This window comes from Podarcis muralis, chromosome 11 (assembly GCF_964188315.1).
Source record: "Podarcis muralis chromosome 11, rPodMur119.hap1.1, whole genome shotgun sequence".
Lineage (NCBI taxonomy): Eukaryota > Metazoa > Chordata > Lepidosauria > Squamata > Lacertidae > Podarcis > Podarcis muralis.
In genome coordinates this window covers 51,304,375-51,316,813 of record NC_135665.1, presented here as the reverse complement: position 1 = coordinate 51,316,813, position 12,439 = coordinate 51,304,375, and the positions used below count along the sequence as shown (strand labels likewise).

The window sequence follows — 12,439 nt, the reverse complement described above, 5'->3', positions numbered from 1 at the left end:
ATCACTACCCGAAGGAGTCTCAAAGCGGCTAACATTCTCCTTTCCCTTCCTCCCCCACAACAAACACTTTGTGAGGTGAGTGAGGCTAAGAGACTTCAAAGAAGTGTGACTAGCCCAAGGTCACCCAGCAGCTGCATGTGGAGGAGCAGAGACCTGAACTCGGTTCACCAGATTACGAGACTACCGCTCTTAACCACTACACCACACTGGCTCTCTGGATAACAGAGACTGATCTAAGGCATGAGTAGGAAGCAGGTATCCAGACACAGCCATTGGGGGTGGGAGGGCACTGTCTCAGGCAGCAGCAGCACCCAAAAGTGACGTCCTATCAGCCCTACCACCTCCACGCCTGGCTACCTACTATCCATCCCCAGAAGAGATGGTTGAAGTAAGAAACTGAAATGGTAAATATGGGTTGGTTTATTCACATGACTTTGAAGGCCTATAATGTGGAGACTGTTATGAAGCAAAAGGAGACATTGTCAAGCTCAGATACGTCTAGTGAATGTCTAAAATTATGGAGTTATAATGGTGACTGGAGACACGACAGCAGCCACTGGATGATTTTCCATAGCAGAGGTAGTCAATGTGGTTGCCTTTGGATTTGGTGAACCCCAGCTCCCATTAGCCCCAGTCAACATGGTCAGTGGTGAGGGATGATGGGAGCTGTAGTCCCATCAAAGCCTGGAGGACACCTCATTGGTTATCCCTGGTCTATACTCACTAACCGCCCAACCCAATGTATTTCGCACTGAGTTCGGTGAGACTTACTCCCAGGTAAGCATGTAGAGAAACAAATATTTGAGCCCATATTTATTATAGTACAGGAAGACAGAAACACTGTAGTGATAAGTGTTGGAAAGTAATAATAATTTAAGAACGTACCTTCAGGAATGCATTGTCCAAGAACAAACTTATAACCCTTACAGCACTTTTTCCTAAAAAGACAAAAACAGACAAACTATCTATTAGATGGAATTAGTAAATTAAGATCCCAGTCCTATCCATGTTTATTTGAACATAAGTTGTACTGAATTCAATGGCCTTTCCCCCAAGCAAGTAGGCATAGCTTATGATATTACCTGTATTACTTTCAGAAAGTCCAGTAATGCAAGCAACAGCTTCAGCTAAAGCTACTTCATTATTGTAATGTGTTTTGTGTTGTGTTGTCTTGTACTGTATAGTATAGTACAGTACTGTACTGCATTGCATTGCATTAAAACATTTATTCTCATTCCTCTGCTTCAAGGCCTGAGGCAGCTTACAACAATATTATGTAAACTGTTTAGGGGTTTGGATGATTAAATCATATATTTGTTGTTATTGTTTAGACGTTTAGTCGTGTCCGACTCTTCGTGACCCCATGGACCAGAGCACGCCAGGCACTCCTGTCGTCCACTGCCTCCCGCAGTTTGCTCAGACTCATGCTGGTAGCTTTGAGAACACTGTCCAACCATCTCATCCTCTGTCATCCCCTTCTCCTTGTGCCCTCAATCTTTCCCAACATCAGAGTCTATTCCAGGGACAAATCCTGTTAATTCACCCCCCCAACAAAAAAAGCATAACCCTCAGAACAAAATACAAATGGGAGACATGAATGCAAATGCAGGTCTGAAACTACCACAGTAAAGTGGGAAAATGAGATGGTAGAATTCTGAAGCCATAAAACGGACTGTACTAGATTGACCGCAGGAGCAAATGAACACTCCCTGGAAGGGAGGGGGCACCCCCATTCAAATCAACAACAACAACAACATCAGTATGCCATAGGGGGAAACAACAACAACATCATCAACAACAATGTGCCATAGGGAGAAATTATAGACCAGCCTGCTCACTGTTTATGCTACGTAAATGTATTACTCTGTTTTCCTTTGGACCCCACCAGCGAGGCTGAGAGGGGGGCCTTGTTGTCTGGGTGACCTCCATACACACTGCCCAGGCTTGCACCTTGGGGAGGTCACTTTGCTGCTGGTAATGCGGCAGCTGGACTTCACCCCCGGAGGCACACTCCATTGTCTCTTGAGACAGACAGATGCCAACAAAAAATGTTTTCCAACTAAGATCCTTCGCCAGCTACTATTTGTACAGTCAATGTTGGCTCCAGGGGTGAGGGAGCCGTGGGCCAGGTGTCCTCTGTTCATGAAACCCTCTTGCCTGTCAATCGGTCCTGGCAGGCTTACCATGCGGTGGGCAGCAGCAGTACTAGATGGCTGGGTTCTGCCACTATTTTAATTTCCCACAATGCCCCAGCTTGTTCACTCCTTTGTGGAAGTGGGAAACTAAAATGGCGGCCTCCAGAGGTACACCCTACGGCCCAGCACTGCTTGGAGTGGCATGTCAGAAATGAATAGGGAGCCCAAGGCAGCTGTCAGTTGTGAGTCCTAAGGCCATGGTATTTGCCGAAGCATGATGGCTGCTGAAGCCAGCCTTGTGTACATGCATCTTTAGAAACAAACCGAAACCTGTGCTCCACAGGAAGGCCTAACTTGATAAAGGGTGTCTGAAAGCAGACTGGTGGGAAAACAAGAGTTCAGCTACTGAGACTTGCAAAAGTTAATGTTGCCGTAACGACGTTCATGATTTAAAGAGAGCAGAAAACAAGAGTTGACATTAATAACATATTTCAGTCCGCAGAGGGGTAGCATAACATGTGGTCCAGCTTATCTGGAAAGAGGTTCCTTGAGGTATGAGCAAGATTCAGAATTATCCTATGCTGCTTTCGTAGGGGAAGGGCTAAAGGTCAGCGGTAGGATATATGATTAGCCAGCCAGTTCCCCATTCCATTTCCAACAGATACTCATCGTTCTGTGGCCAATGAGCATGTTCAGTCCTCTAATGGCTGTTTTTTTTTGGGGGGGGGTAGCAGACACCCTGGTGCCTAATCCCAGCAGTATTAAAATCTTGAATTTCCCCATTGATTTCCATGGGATGCTCTCACTTCTAGCTCTTGAGGAAATTTCAAAAGAAACATCATGGCATGAACGATGAAATGACCAATCCGTACAATGAGATGGTTCTGTCTACCTGTTTTATACTCACATCTCTCTCTGTCCCTCTTCCTTTTCTGTTGACTCCTATTTCCCCTCCCTCCCAGTTTTCTGTTTTTCACCTCTTGACAGTTAGTCAGTATTCCATGGGCATGGAACACACTCACTTCTCATTAGGGTGTTTCTGTGGCCAACCCCTACCCAGTTTTTTGTTTGTTTGTTATTTTGTATTTCTGAAAAATCTGAAGTTGCTCCAAGTCTGCTGATACCTCCCACATATTTGCAATTGTTGACATTTTGGCTCCATGAGCAACAAATGGGGGCAGAACTGACTATCCCAACAGATGCTTATGATTTTTTAAAATATATGTTTGTGTGTGTGTGTGTTCATTTATGAGAATGAGGGAAAAATAATAGGATGTACAAATCAATCAAAGGAAAAAAACATAGCTGAAAAATGTGAAGCACGGAGATTTGAAGAAGGCAAAGTTAGAGCTTTCTCTGTGGGTGGTTACTTGAGTTTACAGGAGCTTTAAATAATAGGCAGAACAATCCTATGCAGGTCTGCTCAGAAGTAAGGCCCATTGAGTTCAATGGAGCATAATCCCAGATAAATTGGTAAACCTTAGGATGCAATGCTAGACACACCTACTTTGGATTAAGCCCCATCAAGACCACTTTTGTGTGAACATGCATAGTATTTCACTGTTAATGTTTGATATTTCATAGCTCACTAGCAGTTCTCTCATGGTGGCCCTTTAATGGATGCCTTAGTGGGTATAAATCTTGCTTTCCTATGCAAGAGGAGACTCTAAACGCAGTGGAAACCTTCATCTTGTATATGTAAACCAAAAGTAACCTTTTCAGTCCAGCTTCTTCTTAAATTACACTTTAAGCAAATGACCTAGCTTTCCCCCCCTTTCAAAGTGTGGTTTCCAGAACATCTTGCAGATGTGGTTAGAGAAATCAGATGTCAAACTAAGGACTGCGAGTTTACCTTCTGCCCCTTAAACCGCAAGTCTTAAGACAGAGAGCTATAAAATTATGCATGGTGTTGAGAAAGTGGATAGAGTGTTCCCCCTGCCCCAAACTCATAATACGAGAACTTGGAGCCATCTAGCAAAACTTATTGGCAGACAATTCAGGACAAGCCAAAAGAGAATCATTCTTCAGACTACAACATAGCTAATTTATGGGATTTTTTTGCTACGTGATGTGATGGCCACTAGCTTATAAAAAATTAAAACGGGATTAGAAAAATGCATAGAAGACAGACCTAAGACAGATAGGCCTCTCAATGAACACCCAAATACACCAGGGCTGAGAAGGAATATTATGAGATGGCTATTGCCTTTATGTCCTGCTTCTCAGAGGGCCTGGCTGGCCACCCTCAATGCTGGGCATGAAGAACCATTGGTCTGATCTAGCAGGGCGCATGACTCCCAACCTGAGTAGCAGCTTTGACTCTGACCTAGACAGTGGTGGACGTACATTGTGGGGTCCCTGAAGCTGGAACTGCTATGGGGACCCCTTCAGAACCAGCAACAAGGTCTTGGTAACCACTGCTATCTTCTTCAGTGGAGCTGTTCCATGATAGATCATCACACTTTTACGGCATCTGTGCTACTGACTTTGGGATTGTTGAAATATACAGAACAAAAAAGTAATCAATCTGAGTCGTGCGACTGAAATTTGGTCTACTAGACCATTTTTTTTAAAGCAACACAGACTAAAGTCAGTCAGTCAGTCAGTCAGTTTGACTTATTGTGGTTTATTTAGCAAGCAGCCATTGGACACATAAAATAATAATAATAACAACAACAACAACAGGAATACTGCTACCAATAATGGTTAACATTTCTACTCCCCAACCCCTAGTGGACAAATCATTTCCTGTCCCCCCCTCAAGTTTTGTTACACGAATTTGTAAAGCCTTCACAAGAAATTTAGATATTCGAAAGGATATAGATCTCTCAACATTGGTCAGCAAAAACCAGGTCTTTGCAAGACACGACCTTCCTTTCTGTGATCTTAGCAATGGGTGGATTTAAAGTAACTTCTGGGGCCCCTTCCTAGGTATAAGCTTTCGTGTGCATGCACACTTCTTCAGATACATGCACACAAAAGCTTATACCAAGAACAAAATTATTTGGTTTCTAAGGTGCTACTGGACAATTTTTTAAATATTTTTAATATATATCCAGCCCTGCACAGGAATCCCCAGAGGCAACCACCACTAAGCACCTAAAGAGGCAACTGCTTCTTCATCTGGAGACCCCATGCTCCCCATTGCTGGATGACTGGCCCAGGCAATGAGCCAGGAAAGAGCGAAATGAGAGGAAATAGAGCACTAGGCTTCAAGACAGAAGACTGGCCCTTTAAGCTCTCAAATGAAGATGAAAAGACCTGATTTCAGCTTGGTTGAAGCAAGTTGGAGTTAACTCAGAGGTTCTGCAACTCCAGCCTGAATTGCCCCATCAGCTTCTATTCGAAGTCTGAGTAGATGACTTGGGTTCCTCATACATAGCATCATGGCTTTTTAGAAATGTAAGTTTCCCTACTGAGCATTAAGGGTGTGTTCATATAACCATTTTGGGTTGGTTAGCAAAGGGAATATTAGCAGATTAACTTCCCATAAATGCCATCCATTCCAGAAGGGGACACACTCTCTCTCTCACACACACACACACACACACACACTTTTTTTTTGCTTGGTTTGAATGATGAGCCTTACAGGTACAGTACCTTCCATAAAGATGCTTTTGCTTTCCCAGAATGCCCTGCTGTCTCTTCCACATTAACAGCAAGCCGAAGCCAACATAAATAGCACATGAGGCTTTAAGGCAATTTCCCACTAACATCGTAAACCAACAATTCAGAGTTTCAGGCTTCCTCTAAAAGTCAGTGACGCAGGTGAACCTGCAAAGTGTCCAAAGGGCTACAAGCCTTGGCTGTAAGAACTGACCCTTTCAAATTAGCAACAGACTATCAAAACTATGTAAAAAGCAAAACTCTGGCCTACACGGTTTCAAAGATTAAGCTGAGCACAAATTCTTCTTAATGAATTTAGGATGTCTGGTGCTGTGGGGGATTGGAGGAAGTTTTGCCTTGTTTTGCAAACACTGGTCTTCATTAAACCTTCTTGTAACATGCTGCTGTGAAGTTTTATCTTTAAGAAAAACAAAGGAAGGAGGAAGACCTTTCAAGGGTGCACCAAGAAGACTGTTTGCTTCCTTCATCCCGCCTACAGTAACATGTAGCAGGATATCTCTGAGACATTTTTCATTAGATTAGTATCTCACAAGTCATCCACGATCCAAGATAAACTAGGCTACTGCTATATGTGAACATCAGAAAGGTTCAGACAATCAGAAATATATCTATCATCTATCTATCTATCTATCTATCTATCTATCTATCTCCTGGGATGTTGTTTGGTGCTTGTGGAAGTCAGTTGGTAGTTCACCATGCTTCGACCAGTGTGATGTCTCAGCAGAGTATGTGGAGCCCCAGCAGACAAAACTGAGTTTAGCTGCGGGTGGCACTGTGGTCTAAACCACTGAGCCTCTTGGGCTTGCCGATCAGAAGGTCAGCGGTTCGAATCCCCATGACGGGGTGAGCTCCTGTTGCTCTGACCCAGCTCCTGCCAACCTAGCAGTTCGAAAGCACGCCAGTGCAAGTTGATAAATAGGTACCGCTGCGGTGGGAAAGTCAACGGCATTTCAGTGTGCTCTGGCTTCCATCACGGTGTTCCATTGCGCCACAAGTGGTTTAGTCATGCTAGCCACATGACCCGGAAAGCAGTCTGTGGACAAACGCGGGTTCCATAGTCGCCTTTGACGGGATGGACTTAACTGTCCAGGGGTCCTTTACCTTAGCTGCACCACAGACATGATTTACACCATGGATGATGATGATAATAATAATAATAATAATAATAATAATAATAATTTATTTATATCCCACCCTCCCCAGCCAAAGCCGGGCTCAGAGCAGCTAACAACAGTAAAATAATACAGCATTCTAAAATCAATTCATTATAAAATCATTATAAAAGAAACTTCCAGGGAAGAGAGATTGCAAAACCAAAGAGCTAGTGAAGTAATATTGGCTTTCTGTTCCTTCCAAATGCCCATATTTTGAACCTTTGAGGACTTGCCATTTCTAAACGCAGCAGGCACTACATCGTGCCTTGAATGTGTAAGAAGCTTGGATAGGTAATGTTTCCAGTACACAGAAAACAGTGAGGCTGCCTTGAAATTAATCTGACATATGTGAAATTCTAAAATGCAAGGCCTGAAGTGACCCATGGCACTCTGCACGCCAGTTATGTTTCCCAGAAGCAATTTATCAGAATGGTTGACACCGAAGTGGATGATTAGCAGAGTTATTTTCCTGACAAAACCTATTGTCAGGCAAGAAGAACAAGGCTGACAGGCATTTTCTGAGAAAATTACACAACTATATTTTCATAACGGTTAGCAAACAGGCTGTCATTGATCTGACAAAACATCAAACACAATGCCTGTTTTGTGGCTCTGAGCAACTGTGCGTTTTAAGTTCCTCAAAACCTCTTCATAAAACAACAGTTTTTAGGTGTATACCTAAGATGATGTTATAAATTGGGGGACAGGCAAGGCCCCAAACCTCTAGATTCAGTAAAAGGTTAGAATCTGAGCAAAATCACAAATTTGTGAGTTTAGCAGGGGCTGGAAATAATACCAGCTGGCTTCCTCATGAGACCAGCTTGGTGATGGCTCACTTATGGGGTGGGTTGTTGAAGACACAAGAGACTGATAATGACCTGCTTTGTTTGATAATGGTGAGGCAGTGGGCCCTGATAAAAGGAAAATCTGGTTGCTTTGCAATTGGCTTGGGAAACAAAGAGGTTGTGATGCTGTTGAGTAAACCCAGAAAAAAGCACTGGATGAAGCCATAGCACAGAGACACAGGCAGCATGGCTGGTCCCTCCACTTGTAAACCCAAGTCTACTGCTCCTAAGAGGGAAGCAAAGGACCCTCTTGAGATGTAAGTGCTCTGAACTCTCTCCGTAGTGGATTCGGGTGTATATATGTGTAAATTAAACCATATGTCTTAAAGACACTGCAGTCTCTGCTATGCCTAATTTCCAATGGAAACACAAACCCTGGGTGAGTGCCTGGAATCTTGTCACTGCTCGGCAGAGATTGCGGGTGACGTGCAACATTATTTTAAATATGCACCCCAGAAATGTAAAATGTGAAAGTGATAGGTGCATGTCTGGTAACACATATAGTGCACAGGTACACTTGTAAGGAAGTCCAGAACAGTCCCTAGTGGCCACTGGGCTGTGAACCAACAAGTGAAAACATGCCTTGGCCATTTTGTTTGGATACCAGATTGCATCCAAAACACTCTTCTTATATGGTTAAGTCAAAACATTGGAAGTGGAGAGAAGACATTTGCAAATATAGCCAGTATTCCTTTTTCAGTGGATTTTTTTTGGGTTGGGTGTCGATAGCACAAATCTGATTGACCGAAGGCATTATGACACCATCACATTTGCAATGTGAACCCTGATTGAGTGGATCAAGGAACAAGGAAGAACCTTAAGAAAAAGCAGATGAGGTTGTGAATAGCACAAAAACGCAAAGATGGGAATTTTAGGCCACTCTTGAAAGCATAACTTTTGCCCCCAAAATTATGTTTAACTCTGCTTCTTATTTAGTCATTTATGGGTCTATCCCTTGGGTACCTTAAAGAGTATATATCTATAACTGACAAACAGTATAAACATATTTGGTCATAGGGATTTTGAGATCTGGATGTAATACTTTTGATCTTGTATAATTTTAGGTACAGCACATTGAATTCAGAATAATCTCATAATTATTCAGTGAACTGCAGGTCACCAAAATGCTTATTTATCTGAACTCCACACACAAAAATCCCACTGAGACATTTGCCTCCTTGCCAAAATCCTGTATGAACAAATAGCGACCATCTGTGTTTGCAAGCATGTCAAGTAACCAGTAGCTGGTGGGAGTTCAGCAATAATTCATACACTTATTTTTTTAAAAAAACATTGCTGCTATTTGGTATGGCCTAATTGAATGCTGAGCCAATTTTACTGGCTGTTCTTGGGAGATATGTATCAAAGTTCTGAAATAAATGTCTGCTGTCAATCTACAGTCAATGGGCTGCATCCAAGTGTTCCTCCATTCATGGAAGGCACTTTGATCCAGTGGAGGCTTCCTTGAATGGAAGGAAGAGGTAGGTGACTTTTGCTTTTTCACCCATTTCCACTGCATCCCCGAAATTTACTCCAGAAGGTTGAAGCCTGTGCCAGGACAGCAACAGAGACTGCAGGAGAAAGGGGAAATTTCTGAAAATCTCTTCTGTCCTCCTTCCATTCACAAAAGCCTCTGATGGATGAAAAAACCTTCCATGGATGGAAGGACAGCATTAGAAAGAACCCAGTGTGTTATATTTCCACTATCATTCCCCACAGTGGTCTTCTGTTATATAGCCAGAGCTGAAACCGAAGTGCTTGGAGGTTCACAACGCAGGGGGACAATGCAAATGTTCTTTCCACCACCATCCAATTCTCAATTAGTCTCCATGCCAGTTTTCTTTCCAAGCTCATAAATCGACTGCCTGGCTGATGGCACATTGTCAGCTATTTGTCTAAACAAAGGTGAGCCAAAATCCAGTACTAATTACTGCACATCTGTCCAGACTCTCATGGAATTCTTAAACTTCCATGACTCTTCATTTGCGACTCCAGTTTCACAGAAAAAATGCATGCTAGATAGAAAGCCATAATTCCATTCCACTAATGAACAAAGTGCCAAAGGAGGAATTTGGAGCTCGTTAGTTGACTGCGGCTCTGTTGCTAGGTCAACCGAGTTAAACAGCAACAAGTTGCTGGTGGGTTTTTAGATTTATTAAATCTACTCTACTCCAGTTTAATGCAGAATCTTTCATCAGCAAGATCACAAACGTGCTGCACAAGCAACGGCTAATAAACTGCCTTTCAAACACTAATAAAAATCGAATCACACAACACGTAGACACACGTGAACACCTATTGTACACAGGAACACAGAAGAGAAGAGTGAGCCTGAGGAATGTATAAATGTACCAGGCAGAGTTGAAGCCTGGCAGTATCCCAAATAGATTCTAAACTTTTTGACATAGTCAAACAGCATTATATAAATTATTGGGAAATTATTTAGTGTTTGCAATATTGAAACATAGCATCACCCATGTACAAGGACAGCAACGAAAGGTCCCTGCCCCATTGGGGGACAACAGAGTCAGGGGAAATGAAGGAAGAGATCAACAGGATAATAGTATGTTATTATTTCAGCTACATATATTTAGGCTTAGAGGTTGAAGCATTTTAGCAGCTTTTTAGAGGCTGAATCAACTGCAAGTTTGCCAGTAACATGCAGGAACAACCATGCACCCAAAGCAGGTAGGGCTTTGTGTATACTCCATGCAGATCCCTAAGGGATTTTTTGAATAGCATGTACAGCATTTGCTGCCACTAGTCTAAATCATCTGAGCCTTGACAAATGCTGCTAAAATTTGGGTTGCCAATGACTTAATATCACAATCAGATACTTATGGGAAACCCAGAAGCAGGACCTGTGCACAACAGCAGCTGATTTTAAGAGGCGTACCACCTCTGATAAGTGGAGGTAGAACACAGCCCCTGTGACTAGCAGCCATTGAAAGCCCCACACCCTCCATGATCTTGCCTATTCCTCCTTTAAAGCTGTCCAAGATAGTAGGTCCTGAAAACTTTCACAAAATCCTGTGCTTTTGAGTGCTTGGAAAATGTGACATCCCACAATAAAAGCAAAACTTTGATGGAATACATGAAATAGGTACAAAGCAAATCAAAAACAAATGTGAAATTATTATTTTTCTGCATGTGCAAGCATCTCTGGGTTCTAATTTTTCTTTGCAAGAATTTCAGGGAATTCTCTTTTCCAACTGCTTCAACTCCAGGTGGCAATGGTGTAACCAAGATTCATGCTTATCTGAAACAAACGTTCAAATGACCCTGATCTAGTGTGGTTATGAATGAAGGAACTTGGCATTTCCCTGCAACACGATGCTCTTTTTAAACCGCAAGATGCCATTTAGAATCTACCTTCTCTCTCTGGAGACAGGCCAACAGACTCCCATGGACACTGTTTGCTTACTTACAGTCTGCTGAGGTTACGCTTCAGACCACAGACTGAAAAATGTAAAAAGAAAAAGGGGGGCCATACTTTGCTTAATGTCTCCTTCAGTGACAGATGTCAGATTTATTATAGAGTTTTGAACATTAACATCACTGGAGGGAGACGTTATTAAGACAGATCTGACAACTTAACTTTAGATATGCTAGTTATGACAATGAATTCAGAGTACAGTGGTACCTTGGGTTACATACGCTTCAGGTTACATATGCTTCAGGTTACAGACTCCGCTAACCCAGAAATAGTGCTTCAGGTTAAGAACTTTGCTTCAGGGTGAGAACAGAAATTGTGCTCTGGCGGCACGGCGGCAGCAGGAGGCCCTATTAGATAAAGTGGTGCTTCAGGTTAAGAACAGTTTCAGGTTAAGAACGGACCTCCAGAACGAATTAAGTATTTATCAAGTATCAAAAAAGGACAGACTAAAAAATGCATCGCTTTTCAAAAATTGTTTTAATTATTCAGATTGTTTCTAGAAATGCACTTGCTTTGTTCTTCTTGTTCACTTATGCCACACACACACGCACCCTGCAAAATGTGAGAAACAAGAAAAAGGAAGGGGGAATAGAGTAGTATAGTGTTTTTAACATGCCTCTCATTTACATTCCTTTGGTAACCCTTACAATAACCCTGTAAAGCATGTCAGTCTGAAGGCACATGAGGCCACCAACTTGCTGAAGCTAAGGAAGTCTAGTGGCTTTGCTCAGTTCCTAGAAGAGTGATCTCATGGGAACCACACTATTTCGCCTTAGGTTCCACAATGGCTGTGATCTGAACCACTGAGCCTCTTGGGCTTGCCAATCAGCGGTTTGAATCCCTGCGACGGGGTGAGCTCCCGTTGCTCTGTTCCAGCCCCAGCCAACCTAGCAGTTTGAAAGCACACCAGTGCAAGTAGATAAATAGGTACCACTGCGGTGGGAAAGTCAACGGCGTTTCCATGCACTCTGGTTTCCGGAAAGCTGTCTGTGGACAAACATTGGCTCCCTCGGCCTGAAAGGGAGTTGAGCACTGCACCCCATGGTCGCCTTTGACTGGACTTGACAACCCTTTACCCCCCCTTTTTTTTTTGCTGACTGGGACTGATGGGAGTTGTAGTCTAAAATGCTTTAGTGGAGGTTCATCCATTGCAGGAGGTTGGCCTAGATGACCCTCAGGGTTCCTTCCAACTCTAAAATTCTACAAGTCTATGATGTCTGGAGGGCAAAGGCTAATATATGT

At 42.8% G+C, this 12,439-nt stretch overlaps 1 protein-coding gene across 1 annotated transcript in view; it reads right to left on the bottom strand.

Moving 5' to 3' along the window:
* Positions 1 to 12,439, bottom strand: part of CCBE1 (collagen and calcium binding EGF domains 1) — a 142,195-nt gene that overhangs the window by 24,549 nt on the left and 105,207 nt on the right. Inside the window, exon 3 of the mRNA XM_028748104.2 lies at positions 886 to 938. Coding sequence (XP_028603937.2) covers positions 886 to 938 — 53 coding nt within the window. The remainder of the gene's footprint in view (positions 1 to 885; positions 939 to 12,439) is intronic.